Source organism: Aspergillus steynii (genome assembly GCF_002849105.1).
Source record: "Aspergillus steynii IBT 23096 chromosome Unknown P170scaffold_3, whole genome shotgun sequence".
In the NCBI taxonomy this organism is placed as follows: domain Eukaryota; kingdom Fungi; phylum Ascomycota; class Eurotiomycetes; order Eurotiales; family Aspergillaceae; genus Aspergillus; species Aspergillus steynii.
The window spans coordinates 3863863-3889579 of record NW_020194400.1 but is presented as its reverse complement, the minus strand read 5'-3'; the positions used below and the strand labels follow the sequence as shown (position 1 = coordinate 3889579).

Below are 25717 nucleotides of genomic sequence, written 5' to 3'. Positions count from 1 at the left end.
CACTTGACCCACCGGGCTCAGGATGGATTTTGTTATATTTGATACGGGGAACCCGGAGGGCTTCTCGATCCACACATCCGCCGACGAGACCCGTTGACCCGTCAATCTTTGTGAATACCTCGTTTTGGATGATATATACACATTTCTCTTGATTCTTACTAGATCTATCACAAGAAAACCATACAATCATGTCGGTGGGCGTTGCAATCATCGGAAGTGGTATGCGATCATCGATGATCCGAAGAACTCAATTTCACTGACCAACGGCAGGGATTTTCGCACGGGAGGAACATTTGGTATGGCATCATTGCCCTACAATACACATCATGGCATATTCCAGTGGGGCCTAACAACGTGCTAGCCCGGTGTTCAAGCGGCCAAAGAGTTCGACCTCAAGGCCATTTATTCGCGATCCCTGAAATCGGCGCAAAACCTCGCCACCGGCGTCTCCGGAATTGACCTGTACTCGGAGGATGCCGGTCCTGGTAAAGGCTATGCCGATTTGCTGTCGCGCCAGGATGTCGCGGCGGTGATCATCGCGTACGTTTCAGTCAAGCATACGAGGTACTGAACAAGGAGCTAATCTACGAGGTCCAATACTTATGCGACAGTCTGCCGATCCTTGCTCAACCCGAATTCATCCGCCAGGCACTTGCAGCAGGAAAGCATGTCCTCTCAGAGAAACCAATTGCCAAAGACGTGGCTACGGCGAAGGACCTGATAGCCTGGTACGAAGCCAACGTCGACCGCACGAAGACGCTGTGGGCAGTGGCAGAGAACTTCCGCTACGTGAGCAAATTCGTGCGCGCTGCCGAGGAAGTGCGCAAGCTGGGCGGAGTCAAGAACTTCCGCGTCAACGTGCGCAACTTGATCAAAACGGACTCCAAATACTACAGTAGGTTCTTGCCGGATCGTCGCGCCTGTGTTTGAACTTGAAGAGAGCCCGTTCAGCTGATCCTCTGCAGAAACGGAATGGCGTCAAACGCCCGCGTATCAGGGCGGTTTCGTCCTCGATGGCGGTATCCATATGGTCGCTGGCTTGCGGCTGATTCTCGGCTCGAGTGACCCTCTCGCCACGCTCTCTGCACAGTCATGTTTGCAGCAACAACATCTTGCTCCCGTGGACACCGTAGATGCAGCCGTTAAAACCCGGTCGGGCGCGACAGGCGTGGTTTCGATCTCATACGGCTCGACATTGAGCGATTCCACGTTTGAATTCACTTGCGAGGGGGGCGTTGTATCGCTGAATGGGGATCGAGTGACGGTCAACGGAGCTGGGTATGAGGTACCCTTCGAGGGTCGCTGCGTCAACAAGGAGATCGGCGCGTTCGGAGCGAGCATTGTCGCAGGAACCAGCATTGCGAAGGCATTGCGACCGGAAGAAGCGCTGGCAGATCTGGAAGTGATGGAGGGGATGTTCACGAGCAGTTCGGAGGACGGGGAGAGGAAGCGACTGGAGTTGCAGATCTAGACGGTGTCGCCTTCGTGCTTAGCCCTTATAACTAAGAGTACGCCATAGAATAGAATAGATGAAAACAATGCAATCAATAGAATTAGTCATGAATGACATCAGCAAATGCCGGGACTTGGCAGGGTTGCCCGGGCGAGCCCTAATCGCTCTAAACGGGACTCGCTTAGCGAGCCACTAGCGCCGACTCGGCCAAACCTCAGCGAACGATTTTTGAGATCGTTTTCGAACCGTCACGACAACTCTGAGCGCCAGCCACGGACCCTACGACACCGACAAGGTGAGAACTCTCCCGGATACCACGACTTTTTCTCCTCGTCGCGCCTCATACTGATTATCGTTTCGTCCAGATGGTCCTCGCAAAGAAGCACGTCCCCATCGTCAAGAAGCGTATGTTGCCTTGCCATCCTTGAGATCTATCCTGCCCATTTTGCCCGAAGTCCAGTCCAGTCCAGTCCAATCCTTTTATCCTCAGCAAGCGATGTCAATCATGGAAAGAAGAGAAACCGGAAGAGTTGGATTTGCGAGCGAATTGGTTGGGAGGAAAATTTATGCAATGATCGAATTTGAAACATCACCTGGCCCGATGAAAGAGAAGCGGACGTGAACCCGAAGTGAAAATTTTGACTACCGATTGACATTGACTTGCTGGGCGACATCTGGATTGCGATGGTCTTGACCACCCAGAAAGAATTTCCGACAACCTGTCCGCCACCAATCCGACCACGACGCCAACCATATCCGATCGAGAAAAGTCAAACTGACCCTGGTTTACAGGCACCAAGCGCTTCTGGCGCCACCAGTCCGACCGCTTCAAGTGCGTTGGCGAGTCATGGCGCAAGCCCAAGGGTATCGACAACCGTGTCCGTAGACGCTTCAAGAGCAACATCCCCATGCCCTCGGTACGTCTCCTCCGTCTCCGCCCCTCGCGGGGTCGCGCATTCAGACCGATCTCATACTAACCATGCATTCACATGCAGATCGGATACGGAAGCAACAAGAAGACCCGTCACATGATGCCCTCCGGACACAAGGCCTTCCTCGTCCAGAACCCCAAGGACGTTGAGCTGCTCCTCATGCACAACCGCACCTACGCTGCTGAGTACGTTCCTCCAACCTCGACTTCGCAAATACATGACACTAACCTTTACCTCAGGATCGGCCACGCCGTCTCTTCCCGCAAGCGTGTCGACATCATCGAGAAGGCCAAGGCCCTCGGTGTCAAGGTCACCAACCCTCGTGGCCGCGTCACCACCGAGGCTTAAATGATTTAATTTACCTGGAAACCTTACAATCAGAAGAAGCGGGAGCGGCGGAGCAAGTGGCAAACACTACTTCGTCGTTGCTGCATTTCTTTCCAAATACCATTTTATACCTTGGGGGAAAATTTTTACACGATGGGGATTTTCTTAACGCTCTGGCAGTTGCAGGTGTCGCTTGCGGTTTCTTGTATGGTCGTGAATTGAATCAAATTCTCGTGGCGATAAAAGCAAAAAGCAAAAAACGTAACGAATTTCAGATTATGTGCATGATCTTCTCTCTGCTTTCCTTCGACTCCGTTGCATGGAAAGGTAATTAGATTGTAGAATGCTGCATGCGTGACTTCTACCTGAGAGGTCTACCGTTTGCCAGTCATGATGCCATGTCATACACATTCTATATGCAGGTATCGACCATGCTTATCTATGTAAATGTTCCCCGTTGCAACCACGCTCAAGATCATGAACATTCCAGGCCCCATGCCTACTTTGGCAAAATGACCACGACAAGAAGAAAACGAGAAAGCAGAGGCGAGAAGATCTCCGCTCTAAGGGTTTTGAAGGCCGAGGCCTAGACAACGCAGATCTGAAATCAATCATCCATCAATCAATCAAAATTCTATTAACCCGATAAAGCCCATCGAAGCAACAGGCTATGCGGGCGCTTCACCAGTTGAAGCAGAATCTCGTCGCACGCCTTCCTTTGTTTCCGGCGCCTATTTCAGGTGCAGATGCGCCAACGACATCGCCATCCATATAGGAAATGGATCCACGGAAACGCCTCGAGTTTCTTGGCTTGTGCAGTCTTCAAAGGCTTTTGTTAAAGGCCCGAAGCAACTATAACACAGCCCAAGGAGGTTTGGCAAGGTTCAAGGAACTCGTTCATGGTGCTTTATATCCTTACGCGTCGTAATCAGTGTATATACGCTTCTCTGAGTCGTTGTAGCGAACAACGCGATAAACTCGTTCTCTTCTTTCGTCTTATCGTGCTTTAGTTCCTGACCATACCGGTCGATCAAGTCGGTAAGAGTTTTGATATTGGCTTTGACTCAAGAGCTGATGAGAAATCCATAAGTGCTTCGGATGCCTTGCTGTCTGCAACTGGCATACAAGGAAGGCGATGACTATACTTGCTCTCCGGTCTCATTGTTCGGAATGTCGGAATCGTCATGGTAATGGATTGTTACAGTGGTCTAGGAAGCAGTTGGTCACCGAATCAGTACGAATAATCGAAATAGGGCGGGCAGTGAGCTAGATAGTCTAAATAGCTTCAATGCCACCTAATGAAAAAGGAAAATGAATACCTCACCTATATGGAAGAAACGAGGGCTCAACACCGTTTAGGAACGAATAAATGATCAACTTAACAATCGAAATAAGTAGATTCGTAGACTATGATCAACTATTTTGAGCAGGGCAATAACCTTGACTATAGACAAGGTCACATGACAGCGTCGCGAAATAAGTCATAAAACTAGGAAATCTCCAACGTAGTGAGAGGTTCCAATGTAGAACGATTTATCTTTATGTCAATTGAAATCCAGGGACTTGATGTGGTAGTCCAATATATATACCCACAACCAGCCCTCCGTTATCTGCGATAAGATCCCCCGCAGCCCGAAAAATTCCCCTCGAATTTTTTCCCCTTTCTCCCTCCCACCAACACACGTCAAAACCTCTCCCAAGTTCACCATTCAGCCTCCCTTTCCAACCCTTAACCCTCGAGTCCTTTCGCAGCTGCTGCGACAAGGCAGGGTCTCTCTCCCTGCACCCAGCAGCATGGCCGACCCGACCGCAGCGGCCGCCCCCGTCGAGGAAGCGCCCAAGGAAGAACAGGCCACCTCCAGCATCACCACGACGAATACCACGGCGTCGAGCAAAAAGAATTGGCCGGCACCGTATTACTACGAGAAGGGGCTTCGGCGCGTCAAGCCGTACCACTTCACTTATAATACCTTCTGCAAGGAACGGTGGCGCAACCGCGAGCTGGTGGACATCTTTATTTCTGAATTCAGGGATCGGCCGCCGGAGTATTACGTACGTTTCACCCCTGCCTCTCTCTGAATCCCCAGTGAATATGGGTCTATGGGCCTATGGGCTAGCAACTTGAATGATTGGGGGCAGGGGCTAACAAGATTCCAGAGGCAAGCGCTTATCGACGGCAAGGTTACCGTGGACAAGAAAGCCGTGGGCCCGCACCACGTCGTCAAGAATGGTGAGGTCATCTCGCACACGCTGCATCGCCATGAACCCCCTGTCACGGCCAACGAGATCGGCATCATCCACGAAGACGACGACCTGATGGTCATTGATAAGCCGGCCGGCGTGCCGGTTCACTCGGCCGGTCGGTACCACTATAACTCGATCATTGAGATCCTGCGTGCACAGTATGGCATCGACTGGACGCCGAGGCCCTGTAATCGGTTGGATCGGTTGACGTCCGGAGTGATGTTTATCGGGAAGCATGCGAAGGGGGCGGAGAAGATGGCGGGCAAGCTGAAGCAGCGCACCGTGCAGAAGGAGTACGTGGCGCGCGTGAAGGGGAAGTTCCCGGACGGCGTGGTCATCTGTGATCAGCCGATCATGTCGGTGAGCCCGAAGGTCGGGTTGAATCGCGTTCGGGCCACCGGTAAGGAGGCGACGACGAAGTTCCGACGGTTGGCGTATTATCCGCCGCCGACGCAGGAGGAGCTCGCTGGCACTGCCTCGTCTGGTGGTGATTCAGCGGATGGCGAGCGACCCGCGACACCGCCGCCGATGCTGTCGAACGAGACGGAGGGCTACAGCGTCGTGCATTGCCTGCCGTTGACGGGCCGTACGCATCAGATCCGCGTGCATCTGCAGTTCCTGGGCCACCCGATCACCAACGACCCGATCTACTCGAACCGGCGCGTGTTCGGCCCCGAGCTGGGCAAGATGGAAGACGGCTCGGAGCGCGACGCCGAGATCATCGAGCGGCTAAACACGATGGGAAAGACCGAGACGCCGGACACCGTCAGCTACAAGACGCATTTCACCGCCGCGCCCATGGTGCCGCCGGGCACCGACTCCTCCGTCGTCGAGAAGATCATGTCCAAGGAACACGAGGACGCCGTGGCCCGGTATCACCAGCGCAAAGGGGAGCTGCTCTCCGGCGAGACCTGCGACGTCTGCGGCACCGAACTCTACACCGACCCCGGGCTGCACGACCTGGGCATCTTCCTGCATGCGGTGGCCTACTCGGACAACGAGGGCGAGTGGAAATATCGCAGTAAGATGCCACAGTGGGGTTTGCCGCCGGCGGGTTTTGATGGGCCGCGCGAAGTCCCCGACTGGATTCCGGTGCCTCCTGAAGAGGAGGTGGTTATCGGACATGGCACGATTCCGGAGGGATTAGACGGCGAGGAGCCAAATGTGCCGGCTCTAGTGAGAGGCGTGGGCTTGGTGGATCTTTCATCAGCGAGACAACAGCAGCAGCAGCAGCAGGCAGAGCAGGGAGTTTAAGAATCGTAGGGAAGGGGTTTTTGAATTTCAAGAATTTCCCCATCCCTCACCCACAATCGCAGTACGCAGTAGACAATAATCAAAAAGCAAAACACAACCAAACATAAGACAGCTGCCACACGCCCGCCGCGTCTACGGCCCCCCCCCTGGAGTTCCGTGTAATACGCAGATTTGCAAGTCAAGTATAGGTACGAATGGCATGACACTTGGAGAGCTACAGACAGAAGTCCACACATTTCTTATCTTATTAAGAAATAGATAAGTCCTGTTTTCCCCTTCCCTCCTCCCCCCAATACACACTACCAGAATAGTAGTTAACAAAATTATAAATCTGCCTCTCTCTTCTATGCTAAAATAGGATAAGAAATTAATTTATAATTTAGCGAGCGCGCTCTCTTTCTACAAAAAAGTACAAGAAAAAGAGATATCTTAATTCTTTATTTTCTATAAAATTTCATATACTGTGTCTACCATATTTCATTGTAGCATTTCATGGTGCATTCTTCAATCCCTCCGATCTCCATCTACAGAGTTTATGTGACAATATGTGACACAGTTGTTGAACATGTCCAATGACATCCGACATCGGCTCCGATGGCTAAGCGTATGACATCTTGGCGTCATGGGTTACACCCAGGGCTGAAGACGTACGCAGTAAGGAATAAATGAGCTGTCTTCGTTGCCTACATTCTATTATGGCCTTTTCAAAGAAGCTCATATATATACGCCATAATGGAAGTAGTGGCGGCTCTCGGTGCCTGGGCATTGGGTAAATTCAACACCTCCCTGCCCTGGATCAACCATTCCAGCGCACTCCAGCATCCAGGCATTATCGCGGACCTGGGTCCGAAGCTCTCGAGTGGCGCTCAGATCCTGTTCCCAGATTCTCCGGGTTTCGACGTGGCTACGGCTCGGTATTCTCAATATGGAGCACCCAACTTCACGGTGGTTGTGCAAGTTGCGCAGGAAGATGATGTAGCTGAAACGGTGAGTTGTCATCGGAAATATCATGAAAGGGTCTGACATGGAGCAAGATCAAATACGCCAATGCCAAGGACATCTCCTTCTTGGCTGTGAGCACCGCCCATGGTACCATTGCTACCTTGGGGGGTGTACAGCATGGCATCGAGATCTGGCTAGATAAGCTTGACTCGATTGTCATATCGGGGGATGGCGAAACGGCTACTTTTGGCGGGGGTGTGAAATCAAAGGCGGTTATCGATGCGCTGTGGGAATCTGGAAAGCAGACTGGTATGTCTCTGGGAATTCCTGGGCTCAGTTCAATCTGCTGATGAGACATGGCTACTAGTGACTGGCGGCTGCGAATGCGTTAGTCTCCTGGGACCCGGATTAGGTGGTGGCCATGGCTTCCTGCAGGGCCGGTATGGCCTCATCTCGGATCAGTTTGTCTCGATGCGTGTGGTGACTGCCGATGGGACCATTCGCACAGTCTCTTCCGATTCAGATGCGGATCTGTGGTGGGCCATGCAAGGCGCTGGCCATAATTTTGGGGTCGTGACTTCTGTTACTTCCAAGATCTACGACGTGCCTTACGATGGGTTATGGTCATATGAGAATTATATCTTCACCCATGACAAGGTTGAAGGTGTCTATGATCGTATCAATCGATTTTCGACCGACGGCGGCCAAGCGGTAGATTTAGTTTATTACTCAACCTTCTTTCGCAACCCCAATATAGACCCAGCGAATGTAAGGCTACCTCCCCAGCCCAATTCATGTTGTCCTGCTAATCAGCTCAACAACAGCCTGTTGTCGCTCTAATCCTTCTCCAGCAGGGAAAATCCACCGTCGACTCCGCATATACCATCCCACTGAGAGATCTCGGTCCGCTCGTGGTCAGCTCCGGGTCCGGAACATACAAAGATGTCCCATCATGGGCGATGACGGCCAAAGACTCCCCTACCTGCCAAAAAGCCAACATGAGCAATGTCTGCTTCCCGCTCAGCCTTCAGTCCTACGACATCCAAGCGCAACGAGCAGCTTTCGACGCGTTTGCCAAGGGAACATCCGAAACGCCAGGGCTTAACCAATCGGTTATCATATTCGAGGGATACCCCGTGCAAGGCGTGCAGGCCGTGCCCTCGGAGTCCACTGCATTTCCATTCAGAGAAGATTCTTTGCTTGTCGCACCCCTCGTTGTATACTCCGATCCGGCGCTCAACGACAAGGCCAGGGAGTTTGGGGAAGGTCTACGGGAAATCTTGTTCCAAGCGAGTGGTCAGCAGCGACTGCATGCGTATGTCAATTATGCATCGGGGCTCGAGGAACCGGAGGATTGGTATGGAGATGAAGCATGGAGGCTGAAGAAGTTGAGCTTTCTGAAGGACAAGTATGACCCGGAGGGTAAATTCAAGTTTTACGGGCCTGTTGCGTGAGCTTCTAGTGAGGAATGCTTCAGAATGAAGAGGGAATTTAGGTGTAGGAATTTAAGAATGAATGAAAGAAGTCAAAGCAGCGCCATCGGCATTCCCCACTTCGGCCATCCCCCAGGCTAGTCCCTATCGGGAAAGGTTCCGTCGGCATCGATGAGCCTCGGCTTCTTTGGATCTTTAGCGTATTAGAATGCCCGAGTACTCCAGAGCTTCCTCTCCATCGCATTCATTCTCCGCACTCACCGTCATGCCCTCCCCAGATATCACAGCTAAAAAGAGTCGCACTCGAAGCGACTATGTTTTCCGCCAAATCTACCGCACAAGATGGTACAATATCTCCCCCATCCATTCCACTACTATCGAACTTGCCCCGCTCCACTCCCCAGCCCTATACTCCCTACATATAACCATTACCTCACGCTGATAATACCCCCCAGGTTCGACAATGACATGTACGCCCACCTCAACAACACCGTGTACGCCATGCTCTTCGACTCCATCGTAAACACCTACCTCATCGACCGCTGCGGCATGGACCCATTCTCCATGAACAACAACGACAAAGACAAGAGCGCCGCGCCCGTTTCAAATCAAGTCGCTATCATGGTCAACTCCTACTGCGACTACTTTGCCTCGGTCTCCTTCCCCGACGTCCTGGAGCTGGGCCTGCGGGTTGCGAAACTGGGCTCCTCGAGCGTCACCTACGAGGTCGGGGTGTTCAAGGAGGGCGAGGAGGCCGTGAAGGTGGTGGGCGGGTATACGCATGTGTTTGTTGCGCGGGAGACGATGAGGCCGACGCGCGCAGGGATGGAGGAGGGTACGCGACGGGAATTGGAGAAGTTGGTGGTGAAGGGGATAGGGAATGGCGCTGCAAAGTTGTGATTGGGTAGGCCGAAAGTAATGAGATATGTCTAGAATAGGTGCGTCCATGAGAAGTGTCAGTTAAGGAAAACCTCGAATCATTAAGAGATATTATTAGTTTTCCTGTCCCAAGCCCCATACATAAGCATCCAGAACATCTGTATACTGCTTCGGGCATCGAAGGGCTCGTATCAAAGAGGCAGAATGAGTATCACTTTCTTGATACGTAAACATAATCTCGAACCCCCGTGCCTTTGCACAGCATCCGCAGGCACTTGTATAATGGCCCTGGCCCATTTCCATGAATGTAGTCATACCTCTCGGCTTCTCACAGCAGCCACAAGCCCGGCCACAGCATCCCCCTTGGCGTGCACACGCTGCGCGCAGAGTATCAGACAGATACCAGTTCTTCTGTCGTCGAAGTGAGAGAACAGACCTTCCTGCTGGTGATTCAGGGAGGAGGACTTCCATCCCGTAAAGCTTCTTCACATTCAGTAGGTACTTTTCTCTGATCTCCGGGTATTCTTGAACAGCTGCTGCTTGCACCAGTCCTCGTAAGTTGTACTCGGTTATAAAGAAGGTTTTAAGCAATTTCAAACTCCACTCGCCGGGGATTCTATACCCATGCTTGCGTTTGCGCAGTAACTGTGCCTCCTCCCACATTCCTTCTCTTCCTAGGGAGTATTCCCTAGACGACAGAAAGGTGTCCAACCAATCGCAAACCCACTCCATCATGATGTTCTTTTGGATGAGGTTGCTGCTGTATACTTCGATACTTGTAACTGAGAGTGTCTCGCGAGATAAACTGAATTCTCTTTGATTGTGAGCTTATGAGAGGTATAGAGAGGTCTTGATCAGAGTGGTTGGTAAAGGGTGAATGAGTGAGTCACAGAGTATTCAACTATGTCACAATTCGTCAACCTTTCGATTCTTCCGAGCATGACTTCATGATAACTACATCATCTTACGATAGAAGCAACCCAGTTCCTGATGTAATACGGTTATCTGAGAAAAAGGCAAAAGGGAAGATAACATAGGAGACCATCACGCCTTGTTCTAGTGCACTAGGACCTTTCTTTGGTGCCAGTGGTGGGCAGCAAAAGAGTGACACAGACTTGTAGAGAAACCTGAATTGAAGGTCCGCCAGAAAGATATGAATGATAGTAGCCGAATATAAGGGTAGTGATATCGGTTTTTTCTTTTCTTTTTTTTTTTTTTTTAAAGAAAAATAATAAATTAAAGCGGATTTAAGAGAGCTGTATTCTTAGTTTAAAAAGGCAGACAGACTTAGAGCGGGAAGCACATTGATCTATTTGCGTAAAAATTAAGTATTATAGCCTACGGAGTAAATAATCTTAGAACATGTATGGCAATTGGGTAGCCATCGATCCTGGTGGCACCAGGGGTCAGACACATAGACACCAAGGAAACAAGTTGGACAGTTTGCTGGCCACCACCCTCCAGCTGGCTATACAATCTGAACTGTGTAGGGCAGGGAGGGCGTGGGCCTCGTGATTGGACACGATAAGTCGTTAAACTTCTTCGGACATCAAACATCCGTCTGGCTTTTGTCGATCCCTGAGACCAGGTAAGAGGTACAGATGCGATATGCGATATGCATGCACATCACAGATACCGATACCGTCGGAGGCGACGCCTGCAGCGGAAGTAACACCCTCTGCAGCTTGCATTTGTGACCTGTCCGAGATGTGCGTCGTGCATACGAGGTGTCGGTGGCTCGGTGAGACCATACTCTATTCCGCTGCTACCTGATTCACTTGGACGAAGAGATTTCCCGGGAAAAAATTATTGAATCTATATCTGAAAATTTTATTTTCTAGCCACTATTTTGGAGAGTCCACCGTGACGCGTCAAAGATCATTAATACTGGTATCATAAAGGGGGAAAGAGAAAACAAAGTCGCCTTCTATCTAAAGTCACAAAAAAAAAGCAAAAAAGAAATAAGTCTATCCCAGGTCTATCGCCAAAGTCCAGCGCCATCGCGAAGCCTAAACAGCAGTATGTCGAAAACAAAAGTGAAGATAAACATTGACAGAATGGTGTCAAGAAGCACCCGCTGGTACGCTCAGTGGTAGTCGCTCAAGAAGAAAAATCACTTTTCGGTTGGTTGATGATCCATAGAGACCAGCTGTGGAATCAAAACCAGATCCGTCCAAAGTCGAGATGCGATCGGACTTTCGTACACGAGAATCACAGTGAAAGTCACGATTCCCCGGTTCAATTACTCCATTTTATTCGGGAGAATGCTGCTGCACCGAGAGACGTTCGCGCTCTCGGGGAACAGGATGTGACGCATGGTGTGCGTTTCCGGGTCCAAGTAGTATTTCTGGTAGGGACCCGGGATGAATTTGCCTTTAGCGTCCCATCCGGTCACGTAGGTACAGCCATCGTCCAGGCGGAAGAACAAAAATCTTTCGGTTTCGGCACCGTCGATGGTGACCGAATGCCACTGGCATCGTTCTTCCATCTCGTGTTCGAAAATGTGGCGGTGAAGGATGCGACAATAAACCAGAGGGACTGGAGCTTTCTCGTCGTATTCGTTGCCATCCTTGCAGATCAGGTGCCATCCACGGCCGGGAATGTATTTGTAGATACCCGGGACAGGAGATTCCCAGTGTTCTTCGCGGTGGATGGATCCCTGAATACGTTCCCCGCGCTGGAACCAGTAGAGGGGGCAGAGAGCCATCCGCAAACAGAGGAAGAGGTTGGGCGCCATGATAAGCCCGACAGTAAGAAGAGGAAAGATATACACGCTTAATTGCTGATGAGGGGAACTGAAAGAAGATGCGACGCGATGCGATGCGAAAAGAAAGAAGACGAGGAGAGGCGAGGCGAACTTATAGGTCGACGTCCATCTTGACCGAGCGCAAACAAGTATGACCTGAACGAAAATAGAAAAGTTGAAGGTGGGTTGCGGGTTGTGTGCTTGTATGCTTCCGGGCAAAGATTCGCTGGAACAATTTTAAACGGCACTGCTTGGTTGTTTCCGCGGTATCGAGGGAGCAAAGCCGGGTGGAAGATTGCGGTGTGCAAGTATATGAAGATGGAACAGGTGTCGAGGGGTCGTTCTAGACTTGTGGCGGGTAGGACAAGATCTCCCGAGGAAGACCGATTGCGACAGGTTCGAGACCGATAACACCACGTCGGGACTTGAGCGTTGGATGGGACAAATCGGCTGATATGCAAACGACACCGACCAAGCAAGAGCAGATGGATTCAGGGGAGACGATCAGGAGAGATGCAGCAGTCCCCGGCGCAGGGCGCACGGCGCACGCACAAAGAATCAAAGACAAGAAATTTCGTTATTGTTCGTCAGGAGCGCATGGTGGAAATCGAGAATCTGACTGGGCGATAATGGAAGTCAACAACATGATAGATGGAATTATATAGGACAGGGGTGGGTAGGAAGGAGAAAAGAAAAATAAAAAATAGGTGGCTGCCTTGAACGAAGGAAAGTGTCTGTGAGGCGGTCTAAGGCGAAAATTTTGATAACACTGGAGTATGTAAGCCAGCAATCACGGGGCCGGCCCAGACCCTAGTCTAGGGTGGGGCCTTCCCGTGACCCACCGCGAAACTTTTTTTTATTTTTATTTTCTTTCTTCTCAATCCCTCACTCGTCACCCTCCGAGTCGGAGTCGCAGTCTCAGCCCTCCAGCTTATCCACTTCTCTCCTCCTTTACGAAACCTCGCTCCCCCTCCGATGAGTCAATCCCCTTGGCAGTCCGGATCGTCTGCGTTGGATTCCTAATTTCCACAATTCGCAAGTCGAGACCGATAACGCCCGTCTTGGCCGGAACTTATTGACTTGTCCTTGCTGGAGGTCAATGCTGACGGCCATGTGCATGTTGTCGACTTCGGAATTGGTTGGGAAATCATACTATCCGCCAGCCTGAAGGAATGGCCCTGGCCTCTTGGCACTCGAATCGCCAGAACTCTCGTTATCGCCATCCTGCTGACCTGCCGATCATCTTTTAGCAACCGTCAATCAATAATTCAGTAACATAAGCGGAAGAGCCGCTAAGCATCTTTTCGCATTTAGGGCATCCTGGAAATTGGCCCAGGAACGGCCTTGGCGCACAATCCTTGAGCTGACTTTCCGCTGTCTATCACACGCGCAACGATTTTGTGTTGACAACAACCACGTACATCAAAAGAACTACAGTATCTATTCCGCTGCGTCGTACGAAGTAAAGCTTAGTGAGATCAGCAGGTCGGCTCTGTGTAATTGGAACCCTGACTCAGAGACCGTCACGTCAAATAAGCAGGTCAACTTTCGAAGTGATTTATGACGCCAGAACTTTATGCTCTTCGAGGACATTCCCGCCTAATCTACTTGAAATTTAGAACGCTGGCCTCAGCCACCAGCCATATAAGCGTATGCGGCTTATAGTAAGAACCGGCGCATCTTCATCTGCACCGCCAGATTAGTCTGAGCCAGCGGCATGAAAGTGGCTCATCCGGAGATTACTCAACTGTCTGTATCTCGTCAGCCATACAATACGACTTTGATGTCCGTTGCCCAAGCCAGTCAGACCTGCTGGCAAAAATCGATATTCTAAGCTTGCCTTTTCGAGACGCATGCAGATACATTCTCAATGGGGTACAGCTCTTCTACTTCCCCTCTTCGGAGGAATTCTATGAGAAGGACGAACAATCGGTGTGTTGAAAATTGCCAAGTCTTAAAGTTTAGGCTTGCTACATTCTAGTACCCAGTTGCAACGGTTGGTCAAGCTACCTGTCGGCAGAGACCCTGATCATCCCAATCCTCACTCCCAACGCCCTTGCGAGCAATAAACAAACCCCGAGGGTCTACCTTCTGTTTGATCTCATACAACCGTGCATAGTTCTCCCCCCAGAAGGACTTTTGGAATCCCACCTCGTTGGGATTTGCCTCGTTGCAATATGCCCCCATGTCTGGCTCGAGGGATTTGAACATGTTTACCTCACGGATGACTTGTTTTTCCACGGCGCGGATCTCCTTGACCGAGGCGCCAGGAAGCCAGGAGCGTGTCCAAATAACATTCATTGCTGTATCCCTCCAGATCGGGTTCAGCCCGCTCTCCACGTCCGCATTCTCGGTGACTTGTCCTCCGACCACGAAGTGGGCTAGGATCGCTTCTCCGTCGCTCATCTGCAGTTGGGAAATTGTCCTAGCGAGATCTTGACTTCCGTCGGAAGACCGGAGTAAGTCACGCGAGATCAAACGGGACCCTAGGATGACTGTACCACCGGTTTGGTCGCTGCTACTCCCCAGCCTGATCAAATTATTCAGAGCCAGGTTCGTGGTAGTGTAAGAGGTCGAGTTATAGGTGACAGTAACGTCAGGTAGGCAGCTAATATGCGCGAGAACAGAGTGAAATAGCCTGTCTACTTTTGCCGAGGACTGATCCATGCACACAGCGTCGATCTGTAGCACAGAGACGGTGAAATTTCCCCAGAGAAGCTTTGGCAGCAGGAGCAAATACCCTGCACACATCTCGTCGTTGATATCAGGGATATGCGAGCTAAATTCCGCTAGGGACTGCCAGTAGCTGGAGTTTGGACTCCAAGGCATGGAAATGGTCAGGTTCACGGCCACCGTGGGCACCTCGTCGAAGGTTCGCAGAGTGACTTTGGTGACAACTCCAAATGTTCCTCCGCCACCGCCACGCAAAGCCCAGAAAAGTTCTCGGTGTTGATGCTGGTTGGCCGTGACCAGATCACCCTAACAATGATGTGTCAACCCACGTTCACAACCTTCAAACATGCTCGAAGAAATTCTTACATCTGCCGTAACCACCTCGTATTCGACAGCATTGTCAGATGCCATGCCTTTCCAGGAACCAATAGGCGAGTGTCCACCTCCCTGAATATATCCTCCGGCAGCGCCAACTGTATGCACCGTTCCCAGTACGGCTATCTTTCCTTCTTCCTGCACAGCCGGGTAGATCTCGCTCAGAACAGCACCCGCTTCAACCGTCACCGTCGATCCATGACCGTGGCTGTCCGGGGCCCCTTCGGGCACAAAGTCATCGCTGAATGAAATGCCGCGCATCTTGAAGGTAGCAATTTGTAGCGAATGTGGCGCTCCCGATCGGCCTAGGAAATCATGGCCTGTGTTCTTCACCACCAGACGCAGGTTCTTGTCCCGTGCAAACCGCACTGCCTCTTGTATATCGTTGACCGTCTCGGCGACAACGGAATACACCGGCACTCTTCCCTGACCGCAAGGCACCGAACTAGGAGTTTCAAAGAAACAACTCTGGTTCGACGACGGCAAGGCTTCCCAGTTTTGGTACTGCAGTGCGCCGGGCTGCTCTCGACGCCAGAAAGAATCGTCGCTGAGCGTCTTCCGCTCATTACACAAGGCCTTGTCCAGCGTGGGATCGTGACAAGGCCAGGCGACTGGCTTGACTGCTATGAGGCGTCCTGAGACAGACTCATTTATAGTCCGCCATGTCTCATCGGACGGCCAGCATGGTTGAGACGGAGAACACCGGCAAGCCGACGAGTTGACCGCCACTGCCGAAGCGGTAGCAGCCACGAGAACAAGAGACGACAATAAATACATGAAGGTCAATATGCTAGTCACAATTGGAACCAACAGACTAGAGCCAGAGCGTTTCCATCATCACAGGAAAAAAGCGAACTCTGACTCTAGTTTTATAGCCCAAATCCAGTCCAGGGACAACCCCCTTGATTACTCGCAGAGTCCCGATTCGACATATCAGATTCGGCATTGTCGTACTCGGTTATGGTCGATCGCCGCACTCGAATCCTCAGCCTGCCAATTCAACCATGACACATTAGGTGTCACTTCCAAACATGGATTCTGGCAAATACGAGGTCGATCCGGGGGGAAGATGGCTGAGTCCTCATGACATGTTGTCACGCAGAGCTAATGATTAGTCTTGAAACTTCTCCATCCAAAGCCATGGATTTCCTTGCTCGACTCGCCCGTCACCACTTGAACCTAAAACACTGCCTGATCCCAGCAAGCACCAGGGCCCTTCCCTACCTAATCTGCCTCGTGATGGATCTTATGTGCAACTTGCGGTTAGTGATGTTGAAAAAAGCATGCTTGTATAGTTGGCTAGCACCTGATGCAGGACAAGCTAGATGCTGGTTGCTTGGGTATTCCATTGCCTCCAAGTCAAAGACAAAGCAGAAAGAGACAACTCTATTCTTTCTATTTTGGGACAATTCTGATATCAGCACTCTAGGTAGTTTACCCCAAAAGAAAAGGTGTCTCCAATGTCGGTAAATATCGCAAATGCAGAAGACTGAAGCCGAAAGAAGAAAGACGAATGAATCTCACGATCAATCATAGGATAAGAGGTAGAGGTACTTCATACAATCCGTGGATGATGAAGTGAAAGTGTCCCAGGCTTTTGAGAGATGGTTTGGGATGAAGGGAAGGCGTTGAGAAGGAGTGAAAGTTCCGGGTTTCCCAACGATGTTTTGCTGTCACTTGCACTGTGCCAAATGGAGAAGGTGCACCCCCGTCCACCGGGTTGGCTTGAATGCAACGATGAAAATGGCCGACCCGGATGAAAGACCTCTTAACGGAAATGAAATAGTTTGATGCCTGATTCTTAGCCTAGGAAACTAACGGAAACCTTGACTAGCGTAGGTGGAGGTTCTAGCAAACCGGTATGTTTACGAGGTCTTGGATGAGAATCGACATATTAAAGATTGAAGAAATCAGATGAGATCAAATTATTTTTCGGTGGAAAGATTGGTGAAGCGGAAGGAGTAGAAAGGCCAGAGAGCAAGAAAGAAAGTATAAATTAAGCTGAGCGGGTTAAACATCGTGGAATTCCGATCCATTTTCTAACGTCATTATTTTATCTCGTTCCAGATATAGAAGAACTCTAAGGTCTCTCGGTGCCGCAGCAAAGCTTGAAAACGAAAAAGGACCCCACAGATATAAGCATGGAATCAAAAAGGAGCACCCAAAGAAAAGCAAGTAAAAAAGCGGCTCTATCTGACTCCTCAAATCTAGTCTCCAAAGTAAGACATCCCCTCAAACCAGCGATTCGGTATCTTTCTCATAATCGTCCGTCTCAGAGTCCTCAAGTTCGACTGCCAATCAGTATAGAACATCAGCTTTTGCCGATATTCTTAAGCGCAGACAGAGAATGAAGCCAGATCTGCCATACCTTCGGGTTCCTGCGCATTCTCACGTTGTGAAGCTTCGTTTGGCTGGGCATGTGGACGGGACTCCTATTGTGGCGTTTCAATGTCAGTCCTCATATACATACAGACAGGGAAGAGGTAGTGAGACAGAAGGAAAGCTCCTTACAGATTCTCCGAACATGCAATGGAAAATACCGCACAGTAGGAGGATTGAGCCAGCGATCATGATGACCAGCAGTATGAGATAGGCCAGGACGAAGACCGTCCTGGTGATCAGGTTTATGAAGTCGGATAACATGCTGGAGGCCGCGGCTGAGGTGGCAACCGATTGGGCTATTTTTTGCGCTGTTCCTTCCGATATTGTCATGTCCACTGGCACACCATGTAATGAGAGATCTGCATTCCCCGGAATTGTGTATGTCTTCATTTTGAAAAGTAGACGAAAACAAGATGGGACTAAATGGTACAGTGGAAAGGTTGATGAAGCCGAAAAGAAATAGAAAGGGTAGAGAAGAAAGAGGCAGAGGAAGAAGGACAAGAAAAAAGAAAAAGAGAAAAAAAGAAGAGAGAGGGAGAGAGAAAAGAAAGGCCGTGATATCATCATCATGCAATCACGATGCATTTTCTGACGTCTTTCTTTCACATCTCGTTCCAGATTCAGTAGAACTCTACTTGCTATCACTCAGCCGAGGTGGTGCATGAAGGCCACAGCGAAGCAGTAGAGAATATTGTCTACAGTCTAGATAGATGTAAGCATACACCCGAAAGGAGATATCGTCAATTAGTTCAAAAATCCAGATGAAAAATGCTTATGGCCAAAATATGTACTCGAAAATCAAAACTTCCCTAAGTATTGTAAAGCGAATTCCGCTTTACTCCATACTCGCATGCCAACGGCGGCACTCACTATCCCTGCTCAACACCATGTATTTAGGCATTGATCCCCATAGCTAGATAGCAAACAAGCTCTTCTTTCTGCTTCATCCCACCCCCGCGTTGGTAGTCGGGATCCGCGAGGATCCCTCCGCGTAGCCATCGGTGTGTTGTTGAGCGGTGGCCTCCATCCCGTGCATTGCGGCCCTTCCACCTCGCGGTGAGCACCCGGGCCCCCTTTAAAGTATGACCCTAGTGATTATGTCTCGGTTCGTCATATTTCTGCGCCAGGCGTTGGAATTTAACCGCATCTCGCAGCACCATTCCTTCGCTCAGTTGCGTCGTTTCCCGCCGGAACAGCTCCTGCCAGGGCGTGTGGCTCTCTGGCGCGGCATAACCCCCGCTGGCTTCGAGCGCTAAACGTCGCTTTTCGATTGCCTCGGCAGGAACCAAGATGTCGACACGACGTCGGTTGAGGTCGACTCGGAGTTTGTCGCCGTCGCGTAAGAGCCCCAAGTTGCCTCCCGCCGCGGCTTCGGGGCTGGCGTTGAGAATCGACGGGGATCCGGACGTGCCCGACTGTCGACCGTCCCCGATGCACGGTAGGGACTTGACTCCCTCTCGCAAAAGATGTCCCGGCGGATGCATGTTTACCACCTCCGCAGCTCCGGGGTATCCCAGCGGACCGGCACCGCGCATCACCAAGATGCTGCGATCGTCGATGGGTGTGGACGGGTCTTCAAGACGATGATGGTAATCCTCTGGTCCATCAAACACGACGACAGTGCCTTCGAACGCCATCGGATCGTCGGGGTTTTCCAGAAACTTCTGTCGGAATTGCTCGGAAATCACACAGGTTTTCATGATGGCGGAATTGAACAAAGTGCCTTGCAGGTGCAGGAACCCTGCATCCTCTAGCAGTGGCTCATTGTATGCGCGAATCATTCGGCGATCCCAGGTATGTTTCCCCCGGACGTTCTCTCCCATCGTGCGGCCATTACAGGTCAATGCGTCGGGATTCAATTTCCCGGCGTCCAGCAACTCCGCCATGATAGCTGGTAAGCCGCCAGCCCGGAAATATTCCTCGCCTAGTAGTTCACCAGCCGGCTGCATGTTTAGCAGAAGCGGAATATGAAATCCGAGTTGATCCCAGTCATCCAGAGAGACTTCCACCCCGATATGCTTGGCAATAGCGTTGATATGGATAGGGGCATTAGTGCTTCCCCCGATAGCCGTGTTGGCGGTGATCACATTCTCAAAGGCCGCGCGTGTCATGATATCGCTCGGTTTGCGATCAGCGTGCACCATCTCAACAATTTGCAGACCAGTTTCATAGGCGCATTGGCCTCGTTCTCGGTACGGAGCAGGAATGGCCGCCGAGCCGGGCAGAGCCATACCTAGCGCCTCTGCCAGTGCGTTCATGGTCGACGCCGTTCCCATGGTGTTGCAATGTCCCACGGAGGGGGCTCTTAGACAATGTCAGATAAAATCCAGATAATAGAAAATTCTCGACATACCCTCTAGACACGTAGTCAATGAATTCTTCGCGGTTAATCTCTCCCGCAGCATACATCTCTCGGCCCTTCCAAACCACCATCCCCGACCCTGCCAGCTCATTCTTGACATATCCATTAAGCATGGGACCCACATTCAAACAGATCGCCGGAATATTCTGCGATAGATTTTGTCAGTGCATCCCTAGATTGACTAAGAGGAATTGCTTGCAAGCACATACCACTGTGGCAGCAGCCATCAAAGCCGCCGGAGTAGTTTTGTCGCAACCGGTCAGCAGAACCACGCCATCCAACGGATACCCATAAAGCACCTCCACCAGGCCCAGATAGGACAAATTCCGATCAATGCAGGCGGTGGGCCTTCTGCTGCTCTCCTGGATGGGATGCGTTGGGAACTCGAACGCAATGCCGCCCGCCATTCGGATTCCTTCCCGAACCCGCTTCACCAGCTCCAGATGATGACGATTGCACGGCGACAAGTCCGATCCGGACTGCGCAATGCCAATAATCGGCTTGCCGGCCATCAGCTCTTCCCGGGTAATCCCATAGTTCAGATACCGCTCGATATACAAGGCCATCATTCCGGGATTACTTTCGCACGTAAACCAATTGGACGATCGCAGTTTGCGCCCCTTGCGGGCGGCGCGGGGGCTGGAGGAGCCATCTTTGGCCGATTTCAAGGCCTTTTCGAGCTCTACGGTGCGCTTCCGCAGCGCCAGCAGCTCGGTTTCGCAGTCCTCAATGTTCACCGGCGGGCGACTGGTCCCCGCGTCGCAGGAACAGCCCTCGCATGATTTCTGGGGTTCACACGGCATGATTTCGGGATGATCTTCCCCACACGTTGTTCGAGTCTGCGGCCGAGGAATCTATTTGGCGGGACGAAGGGAGGGAGCAGGCGAATGACGAGAATTTCATCGGCTGGTCTGCCGAATGAGATATGAGATATTGATAAAGGATAGAACTAAAGATGAAAGTGTCGCGCGATAAGCTAGGGAACGACGGCGGCCGGGGATGGGTAGAAGTAAGATCAGGCGCGACGAATGCCGGGAACGTAAAGCCGACGAACGGAGAAAGTCCGACGGGAAGCAGGAATTAAATAAGACGAGGAATGGGCCATGGTGAAGGCGTTGGAGAAGGCAGACTTCGGGTCGGGTGGGTTGAAGAGGAAGAAATGGAGACCCCACGCTATGGAGAAAAGCATGGGGGTTTTTCCACGGGATCATCCCACTTCCTCCCCACGTTGCATGCGTCATATCTTACGCTCAGTTTCACCTCTTTATTCTCGGGTTATGTCGATAGAAAGTCGATAGATAGTCGATAGAAAGACTCGGTGGCAGGAGAGTGTCTACTATTAATCCGAGAACATAGCAATCATAACTAATCATGACAAAACGCCCCCAATGCCAGACAACTCATATCATATCCCAGGAAATCTATGCCATCCAGGATGAATAAATCAAGAAGAGTGGTATAAACGGTGAAGCCAAAACATCCCAATCCAAAATCTACTGCGTCGTGCACTGCGCCGTCTCGCCTTCGTCGTCCTCGTCTTCCCACGCACTGCCGCCCTGAGGATCGTTGGATCCGAAGCTCTCGAGATTGCCCTTGGGATCGTACTCGACTTCGTCCACCGTGTCCGCCGCGATGAGAGGATCCGGCTTGGGGAGCATCTCCTTGAGCTTCTCCAGCACGGCCGGGCCGGGCTGCCACTTCTCATCCGGGAACTTGACGTTGACCACCAGGTACAGGTCACCGCGGGCGTCACTGCGCTTGATGGGCATACCCTCGCCGGTGATCTTCAGGACCTGACCCGGGGAGAGCACTTGACCGGGTTTCTGCGGGTGCTTGAGCTCGATTCCGCGTCCATCCAGGTGTTTGATGACCACTCGCGAGAAGCCGGCCAGCGCCTCGGCCAGGGTGACGTCGATTTCGGCCGTCAAATCAGCACCGGCCCGGCGGAATGTAGCATGCTCCTCCTCCACAATGTGGAATACAATGTCTCCGGGCTCCTTGTCCGGGACCTGGTCGGCCTCGCCCTCCAGAATGATTTTATCTCCCTCCCTAAACCAGGACGTTAGCACCTGAGACCCCATGGACTACCGGGGTAACATCTCAACTCACCTCGCTCCAGGAGGAATGTAGATCTCCAGCATCTTCCTGGCCTCCGTGGTCTTCTTGCCCTTACACTTCTTGCACTTGTCCTTGGGGCTGAAGAATTGACCTTGTCCGTTGCATGTGGAGCAAGCCACGGTCTTGGGGGTAAGGAATTGACCCATCTGAGTCAGGATCTGCTTGTAACCTAGTAGACAAAAGCTTGTCAGTTCCGTCACCACTCATAGCCGAGCTTTTCCCCAGGATTTTCGTACCTTCACCGTCACAGGTAGAGCATTTCTTCGCCTTGGCCTTCTCCTTGCCACCCTTGCCATTGCACAGCCCGCAAATCACACTCTTGTCGCTGGCAAACTTGACCGTCCGGCCCTTGTAGAGGTCTTCCAAGCGCACCTCGTATTTCTGTTCTTCGTTGGGACTCCTCCGCGACTGGCTTCCGGGCATACCCCCAGGCATGCCACCCATACCACCCATACCTCCCATTCCTCCCATACCGCCCATACCACCGAACATCTGCGCCAGAAGGTCATCTAGATCCGGAGCAGCGCCCATTCCCGGTTCACCGGAGCCGTTGAATGCTCCCATGCCGTGCGTGTCGTAGAGGTGTCGCTTGTCTTCATCGTAAAGGATATCGTAGGCTTCCTGGACGGACTTGAACTTGACTTCGGCGGCTTCACGTTCGTCTTCGGGGACTTTGTCGGGATGGCTGGCAAGAGCGGCCTAACGATGGTATTTTTAGTTCTCTTCTCACTCTGCATCGTGGATTTCGCGTGGAAGCCGGTCATACCTTGCGGTAGGCCTTTCGGATCTCTTCTTTCGATGCGTCGCTGGTGATTTCGAGGACCTCTGTTTTGACGCAGGTTAGCTATACTGTCGGCGGTTGAACGGAAGCGCATGACGAATATGAGACAGAATTAAAGTATTTATTCATCTCAAAGCAAGGATCGGAACACAAGGCTCAGCATACCATAGAGGTCAACTTCGACTTTCGACACTAGATCGGCGTGCACGTTAGCTGGCGCGGTCTTTCTTCCCATCGCAGACGAGCAAACATACTGATTGATGCAAATATAGGAAAAGCCGAGCAAAAACCGTCTAAAGCGCCTAGTCAATAAGCTCAAAGCAAGCTCGAGGGTGGAATGTGGAGGAGAGATGCGGGTTTAAGAAAAAGCCCAAGTCGGGGAAAACTCAGTCCGCCTTTTTTTGTCGGAGCTTCTCGCCGCAGATCCTCCGATTGCTTCCCTTTCCCTCCTTCACTTCCTCGAGATTCCCTCCATTCGCCCCGTCACCATGAGACATCCGGGTCTTCTAGCGCGTCGCCCGTGGATATGCACTCAATGCAGCACCAGCGCCCGTTATTTCTCGGTCGCGACATCCAGGGCCGCTGCTCAGCGCGGCTCCAAGAAATCCAACCTCCCCGACTCGCCCGCCAGGACTCGGTTTGCGCCCTCGCCCACCGGTTACCTGCATCTGGGATCTCTGCGGACGGCTTTGTTCAATTATCTTCTGGCTAAGCGGACCGGAGGCCAATTTCTGTTGCGAATCGAGGATACGGATCAGGTTCGGCGGACGATCAATTCCATGGTGGAACGGACAAGGCGCTGACCGGCACGCTCTGCAGAAACGGACGATTCCTGGCGCCGAACAGAGGTTGTACGAAGATCTAGAATGGGCTGGATTACACTGGGATGAAGGTTAGCAATACGCGATCACAACTCCATCTTCAATCCGCGACGATTGCTAATACAGGCGATTTGGTTGGCAGGCCCTACCATCGGAGGTCCTTACGGTCCGTACCGGCAGGTGAGACATCCCACGGCTTGGGATTGTGCTTGGATACATATATCTGACTTGAATTGTCCTTGCGTTTAGTCCGAGCGAACTGCCATCTACCGCACTCACACCCACGATCTCATCAACAACGGCCACGCCTACCGATGCTTCTGCTCCGCCGATCGACTGGACGCCTTCGCGAGACATCGCAGCCAGGCCGGACTACCTCCGGGTTACGATCGAAAATGCGCAGACATCACCGCCGAGGAATCCGAAGAACGCGCAGCCAATGGAGAAACGCATGTGGTCCGTCTGAAGGTGGAAGGATACCCGATGTTCGACGATCTGGTCTATGGCAAGACCGGACAAAATCGCTCGCCCAACAAACTGGACCTGATCGAGCGGGTGTACGATGACCCCATTCTGCTGAAATCGGACGGTCATCCAACTTATCACCTTGCCAATGTGGTCGACGACCATTGCATGAAGATCACCCACGTCATTCGAGGAACCGTGAGTCGCCCAGGGAGGAATACCAATCGCAAACAACTACTCACGATGGACTCTTAGGAATGGATGCCCTCGACGCCTCTACATGTTGCGCTATACAATGCCTTCAAGTGGACACCGCCTCGGTTCGGCCATGTGCCTCTGCTGGTGGACAAGTCTGGCCAGAAGCTCAGCAAGCGCAATGCCGACATCGACTTGACCTACTTCCAGGACAAGCAGGGCGTTTTTGCCGCGACGCTGGTGAACTTCGCCGCTCTCTTGGGATGGTCTCACACCCAAAAGTCGGATATCTTTAGCTTGGCAGAGCTGGAACAGATCGTATGTCTCATTCCACATTCCAAACGATCTCATCCATTCTAACATCTACAAGTTCAACCTCAAAATCACCCGCGGTAACACCGTCGTCGCCTTTGAGAAGCTCTGGTTCTTGCAGAAGGCGCATGCTCAACGATTTGCCGCAACTGGCGGTCCTGAATTCGAAGAGATGGTGTCTAGAGTCACCAGAGTCGTCGAAGACACCTACCCAGCCGCTCAACTGTACGTGTATACTCCCATCAGCAAGCCCATCTCTACCAAGAACACCCAACTAACAATCCCCCTTCCCAGCTCGCCAATCCTCCAGTCGCGCCCAATTTCCGAATACATCACGCCCCTCCTCCAGGCCGACGCCAAATCCTTTACCAACGCTACTGAATTCACCCACCGCAATGCTACATTCTTCACCACCGCTCTCACCAGGCCCCCATACACATCTACAGCCACCAACCCCAACGGCCCAGACACAATCCCCATCTCCACCCTCCACACGGCCGCCGCAGCACTCAGCCTCGTCCCCGAACCCCACTGGACCATCGAAACCCACCGCTTCAATATCTCCTCGTACGATGGCGCACAGACAGAATCCAACCCCGACCTCACCGAAGAGGAGCAGCGCAAAGCGCGCGTCGCTGCCGACAAGGCTTTCAAGAAGGAACTGTACCATTATCTCCGCTGGGCCTTGTCCGCGTCCGCCCCGGGGCCCGGGATTCCGGAGACGATGGCCATCCTCGGCCGGGCCGAGTCGGTCCGTCGACTGCAGGAGGCGAAGGAGTTGACGTCGGAGCTGAGCTCGGCGTCGAGGCCCAAAGCTCAAGGGAAGCCGATGCAGACGGAGGATAAGTCGTGGATGGGATCGTTGGCTTCGTGATCGTGGTCAGAATCAGTCCTGGTCATTGATTTGACCTCAATCTGTACATTATTTGTCATACTAAAGGTATAAAAAGAAGACAGTGTATCATACATAGGATTGATCCAGAGTAAAGCTCACCAAGTCAGTCAGTCCGGTACTAGTAAGTT

The 25717-nt window shown here is 51.8% G+C and overlaps 10 protein-coding genes across 10 annotated transcripts; 5 read left to right on the top strand and 5 right to left on the bottom strand.

Annotated features, from left to right (window-relative positions):
* The first annotated feature begins 118 nt into the window (after positions 1 to 118).
* P170DRAFT_455422 (uncharacterized protein) lies at positions 119 to 2965 on the top strand. Its single transcript, XM_024851522.1, has 9 exons — positions 119 to 219; positions 271 to 296; positions 362 to 540; positions 612 to 895; positions 966 to 1402; positions 1819 to 1858; positions 2246 to 2370; positions 2449 to 2570; positions 2625 to 2965. The coding sequence occupies exons 1-9, from the start codon at positions 189 to 191 to the stop codon at positions 2731 to 2733; spliced, it is 1353 nt and encodes a 450-aa protein (XP_024706461.1). The 5' UTR covers positions 119 to 188; the 3' UTR covers positions 2734 to 2965.
* Positions 2966 to 4315: 1350 nt separating this feature from the next.
* Positions 4316 to 6432, top strand: P170DRAFT_436239 (pseudouridine synthase family protein). The gene is made up of 2 exons (XM_024849117.1): positions 4316 to 4764; positions 4870 to 6432. Exons 1-2 carry the CDS (start codon positions 4507 to 4509, stop codon positions 6208 to 6210), a joined length of 1599 nt encoding a protein of 532 aa, XP_024706460.1. The 5' UTR covers positions 4316 to 4506; the 3' UTR covers positions 6211 to 6432.
* A 490-nt stretch (positions 6433 to 6922) lies between these two features.
* Positions 6923 to 8622, top strand: P170DRAFT_382427 (FAD-binding oxidoreductase). Its single transcript, XM_024845604.1, has 4 exons — positions 6923 to 7197; positions 7245 to 7461; positions 7520 to 7920; positions 7977 to 8622. The coding sequence occupies exons 1-4, from the start codon at positions 6943 to 6945 to the stop codon at positions 8604 to 8606; spliced, it is 1503 nt and encodes a 500-aa protein (XP_024706459.1). The 5' UTR covers positions 6923 to 6942; the 3' UTR covers positions 8607 to 8622.
* Positions 8623 to 8824: 202 nt separating this feature from the next.
* P170DRAFT_406809 (acyl-CoA thioesterase) lies at positions 8825 to 9559 on the top strand. Its single transcript, XM_024846649.1, has 2 exons — positions 8825 to 8930; positions 9041 to 9559. Exons 1-2 carry the CDS (start codon positions 8851 to 8853, stop codon positions 9483 to 9485), a joined length of 525 nt encoding a protein of 174 aa, XP_024706458.1. The 5' UTR covers positions 8825 to 8850; the 3' UTR covers positions 9486 to 9559.
* Positions 9560 to 11706: 2147 nt separating this feature from the next.
* Positions 11707 to 12201, bottom strand: P170DRAFT_446290 (uncharacterized protein; the record flags this gene model as incomplete). Its single annotated transcript, XM_024850780.1, has 1 exon — positions 11707 to 12201. The coding sequence occupies one exon, from the start codon at positions 12199 to 12201 to the stop codon at positions 11707 to 11709; it is 495 nt and encodes a 164-aa protein (XP_024706457.1).
* Positions 12202 to 14223: 2022 nt separating this feature from the next.
* Positions 14224 to 15978, bottom strand: P170DRAFT_320695 (FAD-binding domain-containing protein; the record flags this gene model as incomplete). The annotated part of the gene is made up of 2 exons (XM_024843311.1): positions 14224 to 15189; positions 15250 to 15978. Coding segments are annotated over 2 exons (1695 nt in total), but the record flags the coding sequence as incomplete, so codon positions are not given.
* Positions 15979 to 17458: 1480 nt separating this feature from the next.
* Positions 17459 to 17901, bottom strand: P170DRAFT_509186 (uncharacterized protein; the record flags this gene model as incomplete). Its single annotated transcript, XM_024854648.1, has 3 exons — positions 17459 to 17549; positions 17627 to 17690; positions 17770 to 17901. 3 exons carry the CDS (start codon positions 17899 to 17901, stop codon positions 17491 to 17493), a joined length of 255 nt encoding a protein of 84 aa, XP_024706455.1. The 3' UTR covers positions 17459 to 17490.
* A 434-nt stretch (positions 17902 to 18335) lies between these two features.
* On the bottom strand, positions 18336 to 21136 carry P170DRAFT_382417 (IlvD/Edd family dehydratase). Its single transcript, XM_024845603.1, has 3 exons — positions 20212 to 21136; positions 19994 to 20148; positions 18336 to 19944 (listed from the first exon to the last, which is right to left on the bottom strand). The coding sequence occupies exons 1-3, from the start codon at positions 20803 to 20805 to the stop codon at positions 18729 to 18731; spliced, it is 1965 nt and encodes a 654-aa protein (XP_024706454.1). The 5' UTR covers positions 20806 to 21136; the 3' UTR covers positions 18336 to 18728.
* A 186-nt stretch (positions 21137 to 21322) lies between these two features.
* Positions 21323 to 23257, bottom strand: P170DRAFT_406799 (putative DnaJ domain protein (Mas5)). The gene is made up of 6 exons (XM_024846648.1): positions 23156 to 23257; positions 23067 to 23093; positions 22887 to 22945; positions 22357 to 22819; positions 22112 to 22289; positions 21323 to 22051 (listed from the first exon to the last, which is right to left on the bottom strand). Coding segments are annotated over exons 1-6 (1284 nt in total). The 5' UTR covers positions 23157 to 23257; the 3' UTR covers positions 21323 to 21495.
* A 120-nt stretch (positions 23258 to 23377) lies between these two features.
* Positions 23378 to 25642, top strand: P170DRAFT_406794 (glutamate--tRNA ligase MSE1). Its single transcript, XM_024846647.1, has 7 exons — positions 23378 to 23659; positions 23721 to 23793; positions 23865 to 23902; positions 23972 to 24385; positions 24443 to 24700; positions 24753 to 24919; positions 24989 to 25642. The coding sequence occupies exons 1-7, from the start codon at positions 23390 to 23392 to the stop codon at positions 25566 to 25568; spliced, it is 1800 nt and encodes a 599-aa protein (XP_024706452.1). The 5' UTR covers positions 23378 to 23389; the 3' UTR covers positions 25569 to 25642.
* Positions 25643 to 25717: the final 75 nt, after the last annotated feature.

Coding starts and splice junctions, on each gene's coding strand:
- P170DRAFT_455422 (XM_024851522.1), top strand. CDS start 189: ATGTCGGTGGGCGTTGCAATCATCGGAAGTG. Junction 220..270: donor CGTTGCAATCATCGGAAGTG/GTATGCGATCAT, acceptor GACCAACGGCAG/GGATTTTCGCACGGGAGGAA. Junction 541..611: donor GTCGCGGCGGTGATCATCGC/GTACGTTTCAGT, acceptor CTTATGCGACAG/TCTGCCGATCCTTGCTCAAC.
- P170DRAFT_436239 (XM_024849117.1), top strand. CDS start 4,507: ATGGCCGACCCGACCGCAGCGGCCGCCCCCGTCGAGGAAGCGCCCAAG. Junction 4,765..4,869: donor ATCGGCCGCCGGAGTATTAC/GTACGTTTCACC, acceptor ACAAGATTCCAG/AGGCAAGCGCTTATCGACGG.
- P170DRAFT_382427 (XM_024845604.1), top strand. CDS start 6,943: ATGGAAGTAGTGGCGGCTCTCGGTGCCTGGGCATTGGGTAAATTCAAC. Junction 7,462..7,519: donor GGAATCTGGAAAGCAGACTG/GTATGTCTCTGG, acceptor CATGGCTACTAG/TGACTGGCGGCTGCGAATGC. Junction 7,921..7,976: donor CCAATATAGACCCAGCGAAT/GTAAGGCTACCT, acceptor GCTCAACAACAG/CCTGTTGTCGCTCTAATCCT.
- P170DRAFT_406809 (XM_024846649.1), top strand. CDS start 8,851: ATGCCCTCCCCAGATATCACAGCTAAAAAGAGTCGCACTCGAAGCGAC. Junction 8,931..9,040: donor CAAATCTACCGCACAAGATG/GTACAATATCTC, acceptor AATACCCCCCAG/GTTCGACAATGACATGTACG.
- P170DRAFT_382417 (XM_024845603.1), bottom strand. CDS start 20,805: ATGCCGTGTGAACCCCAGAAATCATGCGAGGGCTGTTCCTGCGACGCG. Junction 20,149..20,211: donor TGATGGCTGCTGCCACAGTG/GTATGTGCTTGC, acceptor AATCTATCGCAG/AATATTCCGGCGATCTGTTT. Junction 19,945..19,993: donor ATTGACTACGTGTCTAGAGG/GTATGTCGAGAA, acceptor ACATTGTCTAAG/AGCCCCCTCCGTGGGACATT.
- P170DRAFT_406799 (XM_024846648.1), bottom strand. Junction 22,946..23,066: donor AGTCGAAGTTGACCTCTATG/GTATGCTGAGCC, acceptor GCGTCAAAACAG/AGGTCCTCGAAATCACCAGC. Junction 22,290..22,356: donor CTCTACCTGTGACGGTGAAG/GTACGAAAATCC, acceptor TTTGTCTACTAG/GTTACAAGCAGATCCTGACT.
- P170DRAFT_406794 (XM_024846647.1), top strand. CDS start 23,390: ATGAGACATCCGGGTCTTCTAGCGCGTCGCCCGTGGATATGCACTCAA. Junction 23,660..23,720: donor GAATCGAGGATACGGATCAG/GTTCGGCGGACG, acceptor CACGCTCTGCAG/AAACGGACGATTCCTGGCGC. Junction 24,701..24,752: donor TGGCAGAGCTGGAACAGATC/GTATGTCTCATT, acceptor AACATCTACAAG/TTCAACCTCAAAATCACCCG.